The 13,198-nt window shown below is 51.7% G+C and overlaps 1 protein-coding gene across 1 annotated transcript; it reads right to left on the bottom strand.

Moving 5' to 3' along the window:
* Positions 1–3,027: 3,027 nt before the first annotated feature.
* NPY4R2 (neuropeptide Y receptor Y4-2) lies at positions 3,028–12,481 on the bottom strand. Its single transcript, XM_086680204.1, has 2 exons — positions 12,381–12,481; positions 3,028–6,749 (listed from the first exon to the last, which is right to left on the bottom strand). The coding sequence occupies exon 2, from the start codon at positions 6,707–6,709 to the stop codon at positions 5,582–5,584; it is 1,128 nt and encodes a 375-aa protein (XP_086536330.1). The 5' UTR covers positions 6,710–6,749; positions 12,381–12,481; the 3' UTR covers positions 3,028–5,581.
* Positions 12,482–13,198: the final 717 nt, after the last annotated feature.

Raw genomic sequence — 13,198 nt, 5'->3', positions numbered from 1 at the left:
CCATAAGATCAGGTTTCAAATCTGGCTCTTTTTGAAAACTTGGATGAAGTTTTTTACCCCTATACCCATTTCTTCATCTACCCCATCTCAGGGTTGAGCAGAAGCAATGCCTGTACAGTGTCTAGCACAGCCTTTGGAACACTAAATGTACAGCAACCAGTGTCATTACAGGCGAAGAATCAGAAACCAAGATGCAGAGGGGGGTCTATCAGAGTCACATAGTCAGCTAGCACATCTGGGACCAAAATCCTACAAAATCAAATGCCTGCATTCCACCATTAAGAGGTAGAATATGTAATATATAATATATATAATAATATATAACATATAATATATAATTTTATTGTAATGTATAATTAATATATATGTAATATATAATATGTGATCATATGTAATATATAATATCCCTGCCATCATGGGGTTTACATCCTAAAGGGAAAGTGAGGTATTCAACAATGAAGCAATAAATGTGTGTAAGCATATCACAGGGTGCTAAGTCCTGTGGCATAAAGTAGGAATACAGAGTGAGGAAGTTGTATTTTCCTAGCATGGTGGAGGAAGTAATCTTCTGATAAAGGTTCACTTAAAGTGAAGGAAGCAAGGGAGTGAAAATGTTGATATCAGAAGGCAGCAGCAAGAGTAGGAAGTACAAGGGACTGAGGTAGGAGCAATTTTAGAGTATTCAAGAGACAGCAAGGAGGTCAGCACTGCTGAAGGGGGTGGGAGAGGGGAGGAGCCATAACAAGTGAGGTCAGAGACAAGCAGATGGCCAGTTTAGGCAGGCCATGGACTGTGAATTTGGCTCTGAGAGTGAGAGAAAGCCAGGGAAGGGTTTTGACTTCGGCTTGAAAGCATCACTCTGCCTAAGCAAGAGCAGACAGAAGGCCACCACAGTCCTCCTGGTAGAGATGGTGATGGCTTGGACAAGGTGGCAGAGCCAGCGGAAGTGAGAAGTGGTCATTCTGAATACATTTTGAAGGCACAGCTTATAGAACTCACTAGTGGATTGGATGTGGGCTGTGAACGGAAGGTTGATCCCAGGACGGTGACCCAAGCAAATGAAATGAGAGAGTTGCCATTTAATGAAGGGTGGGAGGGAAACTGAGGGAGAAGAGGCAAGACAGCAAATTGGAAGTCTGCTTTTGAACATGCCAAGTTTGATCTAGTAAACACAAAGCAGTGGCTGGATATACAAATCCAAGAGCAGAGAGAAGTCCAGACTGGAGATTCACATTTGGGAGCATTAGACATGTAAACATTCACTGGTGTTGAAAGCCAGGAGACTGAGTGAGCCCACCTAAGGAATCAGAAGTGGGTCTCCATGTCTCCTTGGGGACACACCAATACTCTGAGGGCAGGAAGACAGAGTCCAGGAAGGAGCCTGAGAAGGAGTGCCCAGTGAGGCAGGGCAGAACTATGAGTGAGGTGTCCTAAAAAAGCCACACACAGAAAGAGATTCAAGGAGAAGAGATTGATCAATTGCCAAATGCTGCTAATTGGTCACAAAAGACAAAACTGAGAATTGACCCTGGGATCTGGCAACATGGGGGTCACTAGTGACCCTGGCAAGAGCTATTTGGATGGACAGGTGAGTACAAAAGAGCATGGAAGGAGAAGAAGCAGAGACTTCAAGATTAGACAAGCCTTTGGAGGAGTTCTATGTAAAGGAGAGCCCAGAAAATGATGGATGCTGGAGTCACGTTCAGGAGGTGAGTCGGGACAGGATCTAGTGAACAATGGAGGTCTGCTCATCAATGGTAACCCCCCAACAGTGGCCGGGATACAGTAAAACAAGCACTAGTCACAGAGCACAGATCATTTCAGACTCTTTGGAAACCAGTTTAGCAGTACACATCATAAGCCTTGAAAAACGTCCATGCCCTTTGACCCACTAATTCCACTTCTGGAAATCCCTCCTAAGAAAATAATTCCAAATACAGAAAAAGTTCTCTGCATAGAAGTTCATCACAGAATTATAACCAATAGGTCTAGAAACATCTAAATATGCCACAACAGATAACAATTAAGGATGCAGGATGGACCTTGTCATTGGACTACAAACTCCATAAGAATAGGGAAAATGTCTATTCTTGCTGGTGTATCTCCAGCATCTACCATGTGTCTGACATATCTGTTGAATGAATGAATAAAACTTCTTAAACCTAACAGAATCCATGGGGGAAGGGAAGGGGGAAAAATAGTTACAGAGAGGGAGGGAGGCAAACCATAAGAGACTCTTAAATACAGAGAACAAACTGAGGCTTATTGGGAGGAAAGGGGGAGGGGAAAATGGGTGATGGGCAGAGGAGGGCACTTGTTGGGATGAGCACTGGATGTTGTATGTAAGCCATTTTGACAATAAATTATATTTAAAAAAAACTTCTTATAATGTTAAGCAAAAAAGATTGTAAAAACTATCTTTATAGATATATATGCATATACTTACAGTACGATCTCTACCATGTTTTTCAAAAAAAGCCTAACACTCTATATAAAAACTAAAGAAATGATTCCCCAAAATGAAAACATTGAGTATTTTGGGTGGTGGCATGTGATCTCCTTTTCATTTTGTTGCATATTTTGCATATTTTTGAGAATTTATATAATTCACTTTTTATAATGGGAAAAAACAAGCCAATGTCATTTCTGGAAAAAGGAAGTGTTAGAGTGAGGGAGGATCTACATTCCCACCACCAGGGTTCAGTAATCCTTTGTGCCCTCTAAAGGTCCCCTGGTGGTATTCATGAATATGAGTCTCCAATTCCAGCCCTGATGCTCCTCTGAAGAAGGGTTCCCCCACTACAATCAGGGACATGCCGATTAGCAGGGACAGAGAAAGGCCCTTCCAGAAGCTAAAGAGAGATATCGCTCGGAGGTACCAGCTTTCACTGGCACATTTTCTAAATCCTTAATCAGCTGTCAAAAATGATATATAGCAACATAAAGAACGGTTGACAATATAGCTCAAAGGGAAACAGAGCAGAATACAGAGGGGCACATTCACTGAGAATTTAACTACACAAACTGTTCATTTTGCAAATATTTATTTAAGGAATGAGCAGGTCTCACAAGAAATATGTTCACATGCAGTCAGAGAAGAGACAAACAACCACAGTGGAATAACCCACCTTTTCAGCCATACCATCTTAAAGCCTTATTTCCAGAACAAGGATTCCTAGAACTCTAGTCGAGATCCCAGAGTGGGTGTCCACAGGTGCTCACCGAGCAGCTCCAGGCTCCAGGCACTCTGTTTCCTAGAGCAGAGCTTCTCCAACCTGAACATGTACACCATTAACTTAGAGGTTCTGATCAAATGCAGATTCTGATTCAATAGGTCTCAGGTGGGAATAGGGATTCCACATATCTAACGAGTTCTAAGTGCTGCTAAGGCTGCTGGTCTTCTGAGCATACTTTGAGCAGCAAGGTCCCAGGGTACACTGGGGAACCAGACAACTCCAAGGGTCATTAGGAACTGGGAGCAGGAGACAGCCATCCAGGTAAGTTGTGTCAACTCAAGCAAGGTGAAGACAGCATAGAAGATGCTCAACAAAGCTCTCACCCACTACCCCAATTCCTAATGCCAAGCACCTCTGCCAGATGTCCAACCCAGTTCCCCTGTCCTCAGTCATGTGGGCACCCTAAAGCATCCTTGTCCCCAAGCATCTTGGCACCACTGATACGAGTGATGAGGCGTAAACCCCAGGCAATTGCATGGGCTCTGGAGGCGTCTGAGGCCCCCACATTCTTCGGGAAGCTTGGTCAATGACATCTTGCTGGGATGGGCCCCAAGGTCTGGGCTTTGCTGGCAGGTGGTTACCGGGAGCAGCCAGCAGCAGATGGCACCAGAGGACAAGCACAAGCTGCACCCAATACAGTGGCTCAAAATCTATTCCAAAAGCCAGGGTAAAAGTCAATAAAGAAACAGAATGAGAGATATGACCAAAACCTGGGAAGAAATAAACTCCAGGAAGGGGGCTGGTGGCTCACAGATTACTTGTCTTGGGTGTCGGCTGCACAAGTTCTCGGTCAGGGGCCAGGTCAGAGAGACAGTCAGACGTGATTGTTCAATCTTCTGTTGCCTGGCCCTCTGCCACATATCCTGTGAACAGCGGTCCTAGCAGCCTCCCAGTGAGATACTTGAGGGCTCTGGGCACCTGAATACCCTGCCCCTGGAGGCCATGGTGGGTCTAGCCACTGCCCACTCTGCCAGAGGGTAGGTGAAACTGAGCAGGCAGAGCCAGACCTGGGTGTCCCATTGAAAGTGGCCCAGAGGCAAGCTTGACCTGTCTGGTCCACACAGAGATAAAGCCTTGGATCTGGCTCAGCAGCCAGAAGACTGGGGCAAGACCTCCATGGGTGAGATATTCACATTCATTGTAGCCATTTCTCCATTTTCCCTGGTGGGCTGGAGGAAGGAGGACTCCTACTCCTTTCAGCCAGTGTCCTGTTAAGCCAAATTCACGAACCCCCTGCCCCTGCCCCTACTGAAGGCCTGGGGAGGCTTTGGAACAACAATGCACATCACCTAGAGCAAGTCAGCTTAGTGGTCAGAGTGTGGAACAGAGGCCAGAGTCACAACCTTGAGTGCTGTCAGCCTTGGCAGTGGGTCAACATGGGGGAAGGTCACAGAGTCCCTGGCCTGCTGCCTTGTCTGGCAAGAGAGGTCCTAAAGGCTAGGAAAGGCAGGTAAGAGAGCATGGCTGCAGCAACCTGGCCCTTCCCATGCTGGACCATGGCACAGGGCGCCCGTGCTCAGCCAGGCCCTCAGCAGGGGCATGTTTACACCATCAGCCTACCATGGCAAACCTTGCTGGAGCCCTCTCCCTGCACCAGGTCCTGTCCTAGGCATGGAGGACAAGCCCTATGGTGATGCAGATGTCCCCCTCAAGGTGTTTATCAAGGGGAGATACTTGCAGGCTCATTTCCACATGAGGTGGCGGAGGCAGTGAAAGAGGAATATGGAGCAGGATATGAATCATGGGATTCCTGCTGCTCAGGACTGACTTTCCTCCTGCATTGGAGCATGAAGACCCAAGGTAAGCATGATCCATTCTCTGCACCTGGATGTGCTAACTTGCCTCCATAGACTTCTTTACCACTTACAAAGCCTGTCCACCAACATCACCTCTCCAAGAGGTGAGGGCCTGACCAAGGTCCAGAGCTTTGACCCCCGTGCTCCCTCCCTGACTCCACAGTGACCTCACAGTCTCACTGGAGGAGGTGAAACCCTTGGGCTCCCAGGCTGAGCATCTGTTTCTGAATTGCCAGAATGAACTCTGCCTGCAACGAGCAGACCATCTCTGGCTCTGGCACCTGCTCAGGCTACAAGACATACTGTGACCCGCAGAATCCATGCTCAGAATTCTCCCAGGAACAAATGGCTGAACCAACTGAATGTCAGTCTTCACAATGCAAATGGTTGCAAAAATGGGTTCTTTCCAGCCTCTCTGGGCTCCAGAAAGCCCGTAAGGATGGTGTCCACCAGAATGCCAATAATGATGCCAGTAATGATGCAGTTGGCCCACTTGGCTAAGTAAAGGAACTTGACAATGACCATGGCAGGGAGAAGGCCTACACCTGGTTAAATGGGGTTGGACCTGCCACTGAGCCTCAGAGACCCTTTGGAGACTTCCGTGTGCACTGTGGATAGGGGCAGGTGCTCATACTCTTCCACGGGGGCACTCTGCTGACATGTCAGCACCAAGGCCTTGATCTCCTTCTTGAAGTTGGTGTTGAGAAAGCCATAAATGAAAGGGTTGACACAGGTAGAGGCCATGGCAAGCAGATGGCACACCAAGAAGATGAAGTTGCCATAACAGATGGGGATGGCCTCATGGTACCAGTCCTCCAGACTGTTGAACACATGCAGCGGCAGCCAGAGCACGGCGAAGGCAACCACCATCGCCACGAGGATGCCATTGATCCTCTTCATCTGCCAAGCCCGCGAGCTGTAGGTGCCCTTGCGGAACACCTGCTTCCTCTTCCGCAGGTGCCGGTAGATGCGGACGTAGCAGACCAGGATGAAGGCCAGGGGCATGCAGTACTGGAAGAGCAGCAGGGAGGTGGTGTAGATGATGCGGTGGTGGTACAGCGGCCAGGACTCTGTACAGACCACCTTATCTAACAGAAACTCCACAGCCTTGGAGTGGTTCTTGTGAAAGACATTCTCTAGGACACTGTTGACCAGGAAGGGCAGGGAGAGGAGACAGGCGATGAGCCAGATGACCACAATCCCCAGGTAGGCCTGGGAGATGCTGGGCTTCCAGCCTGTTGGGTTGATGATGAGCTGATGCCTCTCCAGGGCCACAAGGACAAGCGAAAGGATGGAGACTGTCACCGACATACACTGGATGAATGCTGACATCTTGCAAAGGGCCTCCCCAAAGACCCAGTAGTCCATAATAGTGTATATGGCCGTGAGTGGTTGGCAGATGAGGCACATGAGAAAGTCAGAGAAAGCCAGGTTGGCAATGAGCAGGTTGGTCACATTGGTTTTCTCTTTCTGCCTAATGGTCACACATATCAAGCAGAGGTTGCCCAGGACCCCCACAATAGTCTCGATGCTATAAGAGACAACAATAAAGACCATTGGGTCCAGAGAATCCTGGCAGTGGTCAGAGAAGTTGTATGGAATGCTCCTTGACCTGCTCCTGTTTTGACCCTGTGGGGATCCTGGGAGCAGCAAGGCCAGGAAGTGAGAGATGTTCATGGTGCAGGTGAGAAGATTCCAGAAGATTCAGTGACAGTGCCTACAAAGCAAACAGACAAATGGTACTCAGTGATCATGCCTCCTGCGTGGACCCCAGGGAGAAGTGGGGGTCAGGTAGAGAGGGTCATGGCTTCCATCCCAAGGCTGCTGGGACCTCGAGGACCTGAGACTCAGAGATGTAAGCAACTTGCCCACAGTCACACAGCTAATCAGTAACAGGGCTCAGATACGAACCCGGGTCTGATGCCAGAAGTTGTTATACAAATTCCTTCTGACCTCAGGCTTCCAAGTCTGCTTTAATGGTAGAGAAACTAGATTTTCATAAGCAGAGTTCAAAGACAGAACTGCTTAAGGAGTATGGGTAGAAATCCTCTTGTCACATCTTATCCAAATAGAAACGCAGTAAATGCCACTTGGCACTCAGGTCCTTCTACAGCACCCCACGCCCTTGAGAATAGAACTAAACCTCAGGGCTCGAAACACAGTACACCCTCCAGGTCTCAGCCCCTACCTGCCCTGTCAGCCCTGTTTCTCAGGTGACACATGACAGAGTTGATGACTGCTAGGTACAAAAATACTGGGTCATCGGCACACTGGCTCTCTCCCCACGCCCATCATGCTACACATGGGTAGGGCCAAGGTTATGGTTGCCTACTGACCTGCCTATGCTTAAGTCACCCAAAACAGTTTGCAGTTTCCAAACTCAGCAGCCTGGTCCACATCTCTGTGCCCTGGTGTCTCCTCAACACAAGGGACCCTCTGCCAAGACCACATTGGGATTTCGACTCCAGAATCTCCAGGTGGTAATGCCAGTGACAGATATTCTGACAGGGAAAGCCACCAGATCATTCCACACACCACCGTGATACACCTTCTCCATGGGATCTCTGACTGTCACTAAACTCTCAGGCAGTCCCCAGCCCTCAGAAAGCATCAGACCCATTCCAGGGGCATGTCAAAAGTGCAGACTCCAGAGCCCTTCACCAGGACAGGCAGTTAAGTGAGTCTAAGATAGCGCCCAGGGGTCCATATATTTCAACATATGGCCCATGCGATTCTTGTGCATTTCGTCCTTGAGTCCCATTCTGATAAATACTATTCAGAGAGGAAGACCCTATTTCAGATATTCTTTAAGTCCTACATAACGGTCATGTCCATTTGTGAACATATATATGTTCTTCATCATCAAGTGCTAATTTAAAGGCAGTTTTTATAGAGTATGGCCAAAATTAACCAGAGAGCAGTAAACTTTATTTGTCAGCTCTCACGAACATCACTCACCGTGCATTTAATTTGGCTTATAAAGATGAGGTACATTTGGCCATTTATAAGACCAGGTCGTGAATTCAACTAACAGTTTACAGTCTGGTTATTTTGACTACTGAATCTCAGAGGCAGGAGTATTATTCTGACACCACAGTCTTAGAAATGTGCATAGAAATGTGGTGGATACACTGTGCTCAGAAGCAGCAAATGTGACGCAAACCCGAGGCTCTGGATAACCACCAGCCAGGGCTGAGTCAACGGTGGGAGGCAATACCAGCGGCTCCAAACTGGCCGAAAGCAGCACGATCACAGCAGAGTTCATGGAAACTCCAGAAAACTGTCACTCAACTCATTCACTCAATAAACATGTGCCAAGCCCCATGTTAGAAACAAAGGCCAAGATGATATACAGCCACAGGAACTGACCACCAGGAATACAGGTGAACCTCAAGGCCATATTGCCACGGCCCAAACCAGTAGGAATGGGATGCCTGTGAGTGGGGAGATCAGAGAAGAAGCAGGAAGATGAGAGAGAAAGTTACATTGATCCACGGCCTCAAAGTTGAAGAGGAGTCAACCACCCAATGGGCAAGATAGAGGAGGGAATTCAAGGTGCAGGGAACAGCATGGGCAAGATGGTGGGGGGGGGGGGGCGGGCAAGAAAGAGCAGAGCCTCCTCAGAGAACAGTGAGCAGTTCAGAACAACTGGATCCCCGAGTTGGTGGAAGGCAATGGTAAGCAATGAGGCCGGAGAGGTGGGCCAGAGCAGGCATGCTGGGAGAGGCATGCAATCTGGCCAGCAAGGCCGAATCCATTCCAGAAAGATCACTTGGATGTAGAGAATAGACTGAGTACGAGGGCCAGGTCAGGAGGAAAGGGAGGGCTGAAGAAGATGGCACTGGGGGTCTGCCAGGCTTGCAGACCCCTTCTTAGAGAACCAGTGAAGAGCTAACACAAGGGATGGTCACAGTGGTCCAGGGCACCCCGTACCAGCCCCTGCTGACTAGACCACATGGATGTCTGAACCCAAACCAGCCCTTTCCCAGCAGCTTGTGGGACCGGCGAAGGAGGAAAGTGCTGGCACTGGGAGAAGAGCAAGGCAAGAAAGTATCATGGGGAGCCAGGGGGCCGGGGGACCCAGAAAGGAGCAAAATTGCCAGCAGGCCCTTGCATGTTTCTGCAGAGGCTGGGAGGGGCCCGCCGGGAGGACTCCATGAACCTCCACCCCAGAAGGGCCCTCTGCACGCAAGGACTGAGGATTTCCAGAAGCCACTCCAGGGGCAAGGTAGCAGTAATTCAAATCCAACAGCCGGGTCAGCAGGAAGGCCAGATTCCTTCTATAGAACCTGCTGAGAGGTGGGGACCCCCTGGAACAGAGGATCCCTCGGGACAGGTGCTCCTGAGCAGAATCAAGGAAGGAGATTGGACTTGGATGCCGCCAGGGCCTGGTGCAAAGGGGTCAAGATCCAGCCACAGCTCCACCAACTGGGACTTCAGGGTTCAGGGTTAGGAATGGTCAGAGTGAAACCATTGGTTGTGGGCAGTGGGTCACCTGGCTGCTGGGAGCGGGGTTCACCCAAGAGCAGGCCGTAGGCCTGTCTCTTGGGTTGTCTGAGTGCCCCTGGGGTCAAGAACAGTGTCCTTTGTTGCACAGATAAAGCCACCACAGGCATCTAGGAAAACAACAGAGAAACTTATCAGGAACCTAGGGGGGCCAGCAGGCCGCGGGCTTGTCCTGGGTTCAAATTCCTTGCCCTGCCACCTATCTGTAGAGTGGCCTTGGGAAAGTCGCTGAACCTTTCTGAGCCTCAGTTTCCTCAGTTGTATGAGGCAGGGTGTGATACCTATAGGACAGCCTGGTTCCCCAAAGTCAGGGGGTGAAATAGGGAAGAGGGGGGTCTGAAAGGTAGGACTCTGGAGCTCCCTTCCCTTAGACTCTTTCAGTTCAGTCCCCATCTCGTCCCTTGGACAAAGAACATAATTCGATGGACCAGGTCCTGGTCAGGAGCTCTCTCTGCCACCTCCTGGGAAGCTGAGTTGCCCATTTTACAACAAGACCAGCCTGGCATGAGCAGTGCTCTTCGAACATTAGTTGCCTTCTCTTCCCACACATCCCGCCAACCCCACCGGAGGGGACCCTGCTCCCTTCCACCAGAAGAACTGGCCACAGCGATCCTACGAACCCAGGCACAGGCCCCTGAGTGCACCTGGCTCCAGCTCTGACCCAAAGCCTCTTTAGAAAGTCCTGCGGGGGGCGCCTGGGTGGCGCAGTCGGTTAAGCGTCCGACTTCAGCCAGGTCACGATCTCGCGGTCCGTGAGTTCGAGCCCCGCGTCAGGCTCTGGGCTGATGGCTCAGAGCCTGGAGCCTGTTTCCGATTCTGTGTCTTCCTCTCTCTCTGCCCCTCCCCTGTTCATGCTCTGTCTCTCTCTGTCCCAAAAATAAATAAATGTTGAAAAAAAATTAAAAAAAAAAAAAAAAAAAGAAAGTCCTGCGGGAGGGCACAGCGCTGGGACGAATCCCCTACTCCAATCCTCTGCCCAGTGCCCGGCCTCAAAAGGGCACGAGCCCTGCTTCAGCGCCCTCCTGCTCCAAACCCTGCCCCACAGCCGAGTAGCCAACTCTATCCAGGGCTGGAAAGGGCCACACTCCCACCACGTGCATTTCAAAGCGGAAGACCACCCTGTCCGCAGGCCAGTGACTAGCCTGAGAGACACTCACTACAGGCCTCATGCAGGTGAGTCAGTGCCTCACCTGCACTGACCTGTCTGTAGATGAGGGCCCCAGGATGCTGAGGGACAAGTTTGGTCCCTGGACATCCTGGGAGATGCCCAAACAGCCCGAGAGGCTGCACCTGGGGAGGGGCAGGATCTGAGCCTGGTGCAGCCAGGGGAGCAGGAAGAGGACTTGGAAGGGCAGGCAGGAGAGGGCGTGCGGGAGCCCAGTCTTGGAGGAGAGACCCCAAGGAGGGAGGGGGCTCGCCTCACTCTGGAGAGCACACGCTTTCCTGGAGACAGAGGGCAGAAGGACATCAGCTTTCCCTGAGCTTCAGGTGACTGATACTCCACTGAGCATTGATCCACACCACAGCCCTGGGAGGAAGGCATTCCTAGACTGAACCATGTGAAATTGCCAGTATCCAACCATTGTTGACCTGTAAACATGGCAGACGAATATCCCTGACAAAGCCTGACGGAGCCCAGGGCCCCAGGGAGCGCCCAGGGGTGCCGGTAGGAGGTTCAGCCAAATAAGAAGGTACCCCAGGGACCTCCATTGGTCACGCTGAGAGCTTTGGACTTTGGTTCTAGCATGCTGGCTCAGAATGCCCACCCCCCCAGCAGCTCCAAAGACCACCCAGCCTCTTCAGGCTCTTGTCCTCCCCAAGCTGACCTGGGTTTGGAATCTCTAATGCAATGACACTCTTAGAGTTGCCGCCTTACTGATACAATTTGGAGCCTCAGAGACCTCTCTGTGGCAGAGCATGAGAGCAACAGCTCCCCATGGAGGAGACACGACTGGGCAGGTACCGGTCCCTTCCGAGTGACCAGGTGTCCAATGACGTCCCTTGCAGCCTCCAGCAGTGCAATGACCCCCTCAGGGTGATCACATCCACTCCCCGGGATTGCTGAGCAGCGAGCAGCGGTCACAGGGACCACTTCAGACCATTCTGGGAGACTGGGACCCCCCCACATGGGACCTCATACAAAGATTGTCCCTCACTTCCCACTGTGCACCGCAAAGATGCCCAGTGAGGACCAGATCTTATGTCCTTCAGGTACGCCGCAGGGGATGGCCAGTCTGGGAGGAAGGAGGGGATTATTGTGCAATGGCAGTAAAATGATGCCTTCAGATGTATTTCCCAGGCAGCTGGCTAGTCAAGGGGGATGGGGGGAACACCTGAACCCCTGAGGGAGGTCTCCCCTGCAGCCTGCGTCCCCCCCCTCCAGAGAAAAATTAAGAACTAATATAAATCCTATCAATCTCCCAAGGAAGTGAGAATGGAAAGGACATCTATTTTGTTTCCTGAAATTTCAGCCAATAGCTCCTGGTCTCCGAATGCCCCAGGCGCCCAGACACTTGCCATGCACCCCTTACCCCTCTCCTCGCAGCCCACAAGATGAGGCAGAGAGCCATCAACGTTTCAGGGGAGGACCTGGAGGCTATGGGAGCCCAAGGCCACACGAGGAGCTGGGGCTGCCCCCCTGCCCACCCCGCCCTCCACCCGAGACCACGGTAGCGTGTCTCTGAGCCCTGGGCTCCTTGAAGCCCCCCCCCCCACCGACACCCCCTCCCCATGCTCCCAGATGCAGCAGCGCGCACGGCTTCCCGGAGGACCCCTCGCACTGGGCCCCGGGCGCCCCCGCCCCTGCACCCGCGGGGCCCGTCTCGGGGCTGAGCCCGCCTACCCGCTCCGGCGGCCCTGGCGCTCTCTGCCTGCCGAGCGGAGCCTCCCTGCCGCTCTGCCGCTGGCCCGCTGGGCTCCCTCCTCCGCCACCCCGCGCTCCCGCGCCCGCCCAGTCTGCCGCCAGTGACCGCCCACGGGGACGCTCCCGCCGCCCTGAGACCCAGGCGCCCGCTGCGGGAGCCGCGCCTCGGGCCCCACGGCCCTCCCTGCACGCGGGTCTCCCCCACGCCCACCCCGGCTCCGCTCCGCACGGCACAGACTGGAACTGCGCTGCTCTCTCCGTGCCTGGGCCTCAGTTTCCTCATGTATGAAATGGGCCTAAGAAGACCTGCTTTTCATAAACTCGTTCACGAATATTAATTGCAGGCTTCCTATGAGCCTGACTCTCCTGGTGGGCACACAGAACTGAAGAAGACGGGGTGCCTGTCCTGGGTCATCCTGGAGCTCCCAGTCCTGAGAAGGAAGACAAACAAGGGACAAGTCAATGAGTTAGTGTGGAGTGACATGCTGTGGGGAAATAGGTCAGCTCAAGATGGGTGGTCCGGGCAGAGGGCACAGCAAGAGCAAAGGCCCTGAGGCTGCAGGCATTTGGCCCCTGGAGACCACAGGAGGCAGTGTGGCTGGAGAATGTTAGCAAGGAGGCTTCCAGAGAGGCACAGGTGATCAGTCGGGAGGGACTTCTAGGTCCTGGAAGAGCCTCCAAGGTTGTTGCAACGAGAATGAACAGAGAAAGTGCTTTTCCGTCAGAACCCAGGTGACACAAGACTTGGCCAAAATGGAACAGGATTTGTTATAAGGGTTGCTCCTGTTTTAAATACG

Source organism: Puma concolor, chromosome D2 (assembly GCF_028749965.1).
Source record: "Puma concolor isolate L17-30 chromosome D2, mPumCon1.1.hap2, whole genome shotgun sequence".
NCBI classification, from domain to species: Eukaryota; Metazoa; Chordata; class Mammalia; order Carnivora; family Felidae; genus Puma; species Puma concolor.
The sequence above is the reverse complement of the archived record's forward strand: the minus strand, read 5'-3'. Positions and strand labels throughout refer to the sequence as shown.

What these genes read in the sequence shown, in the direction of transcription:
- NPY4R2 (XM_086680204.1), bottom strand. Translation starts at nt 6,709, where the DNA reads ATGAACATCTCTCACTTCCTGGCCTTGCTGCTCCCAGGATCCCCACAG.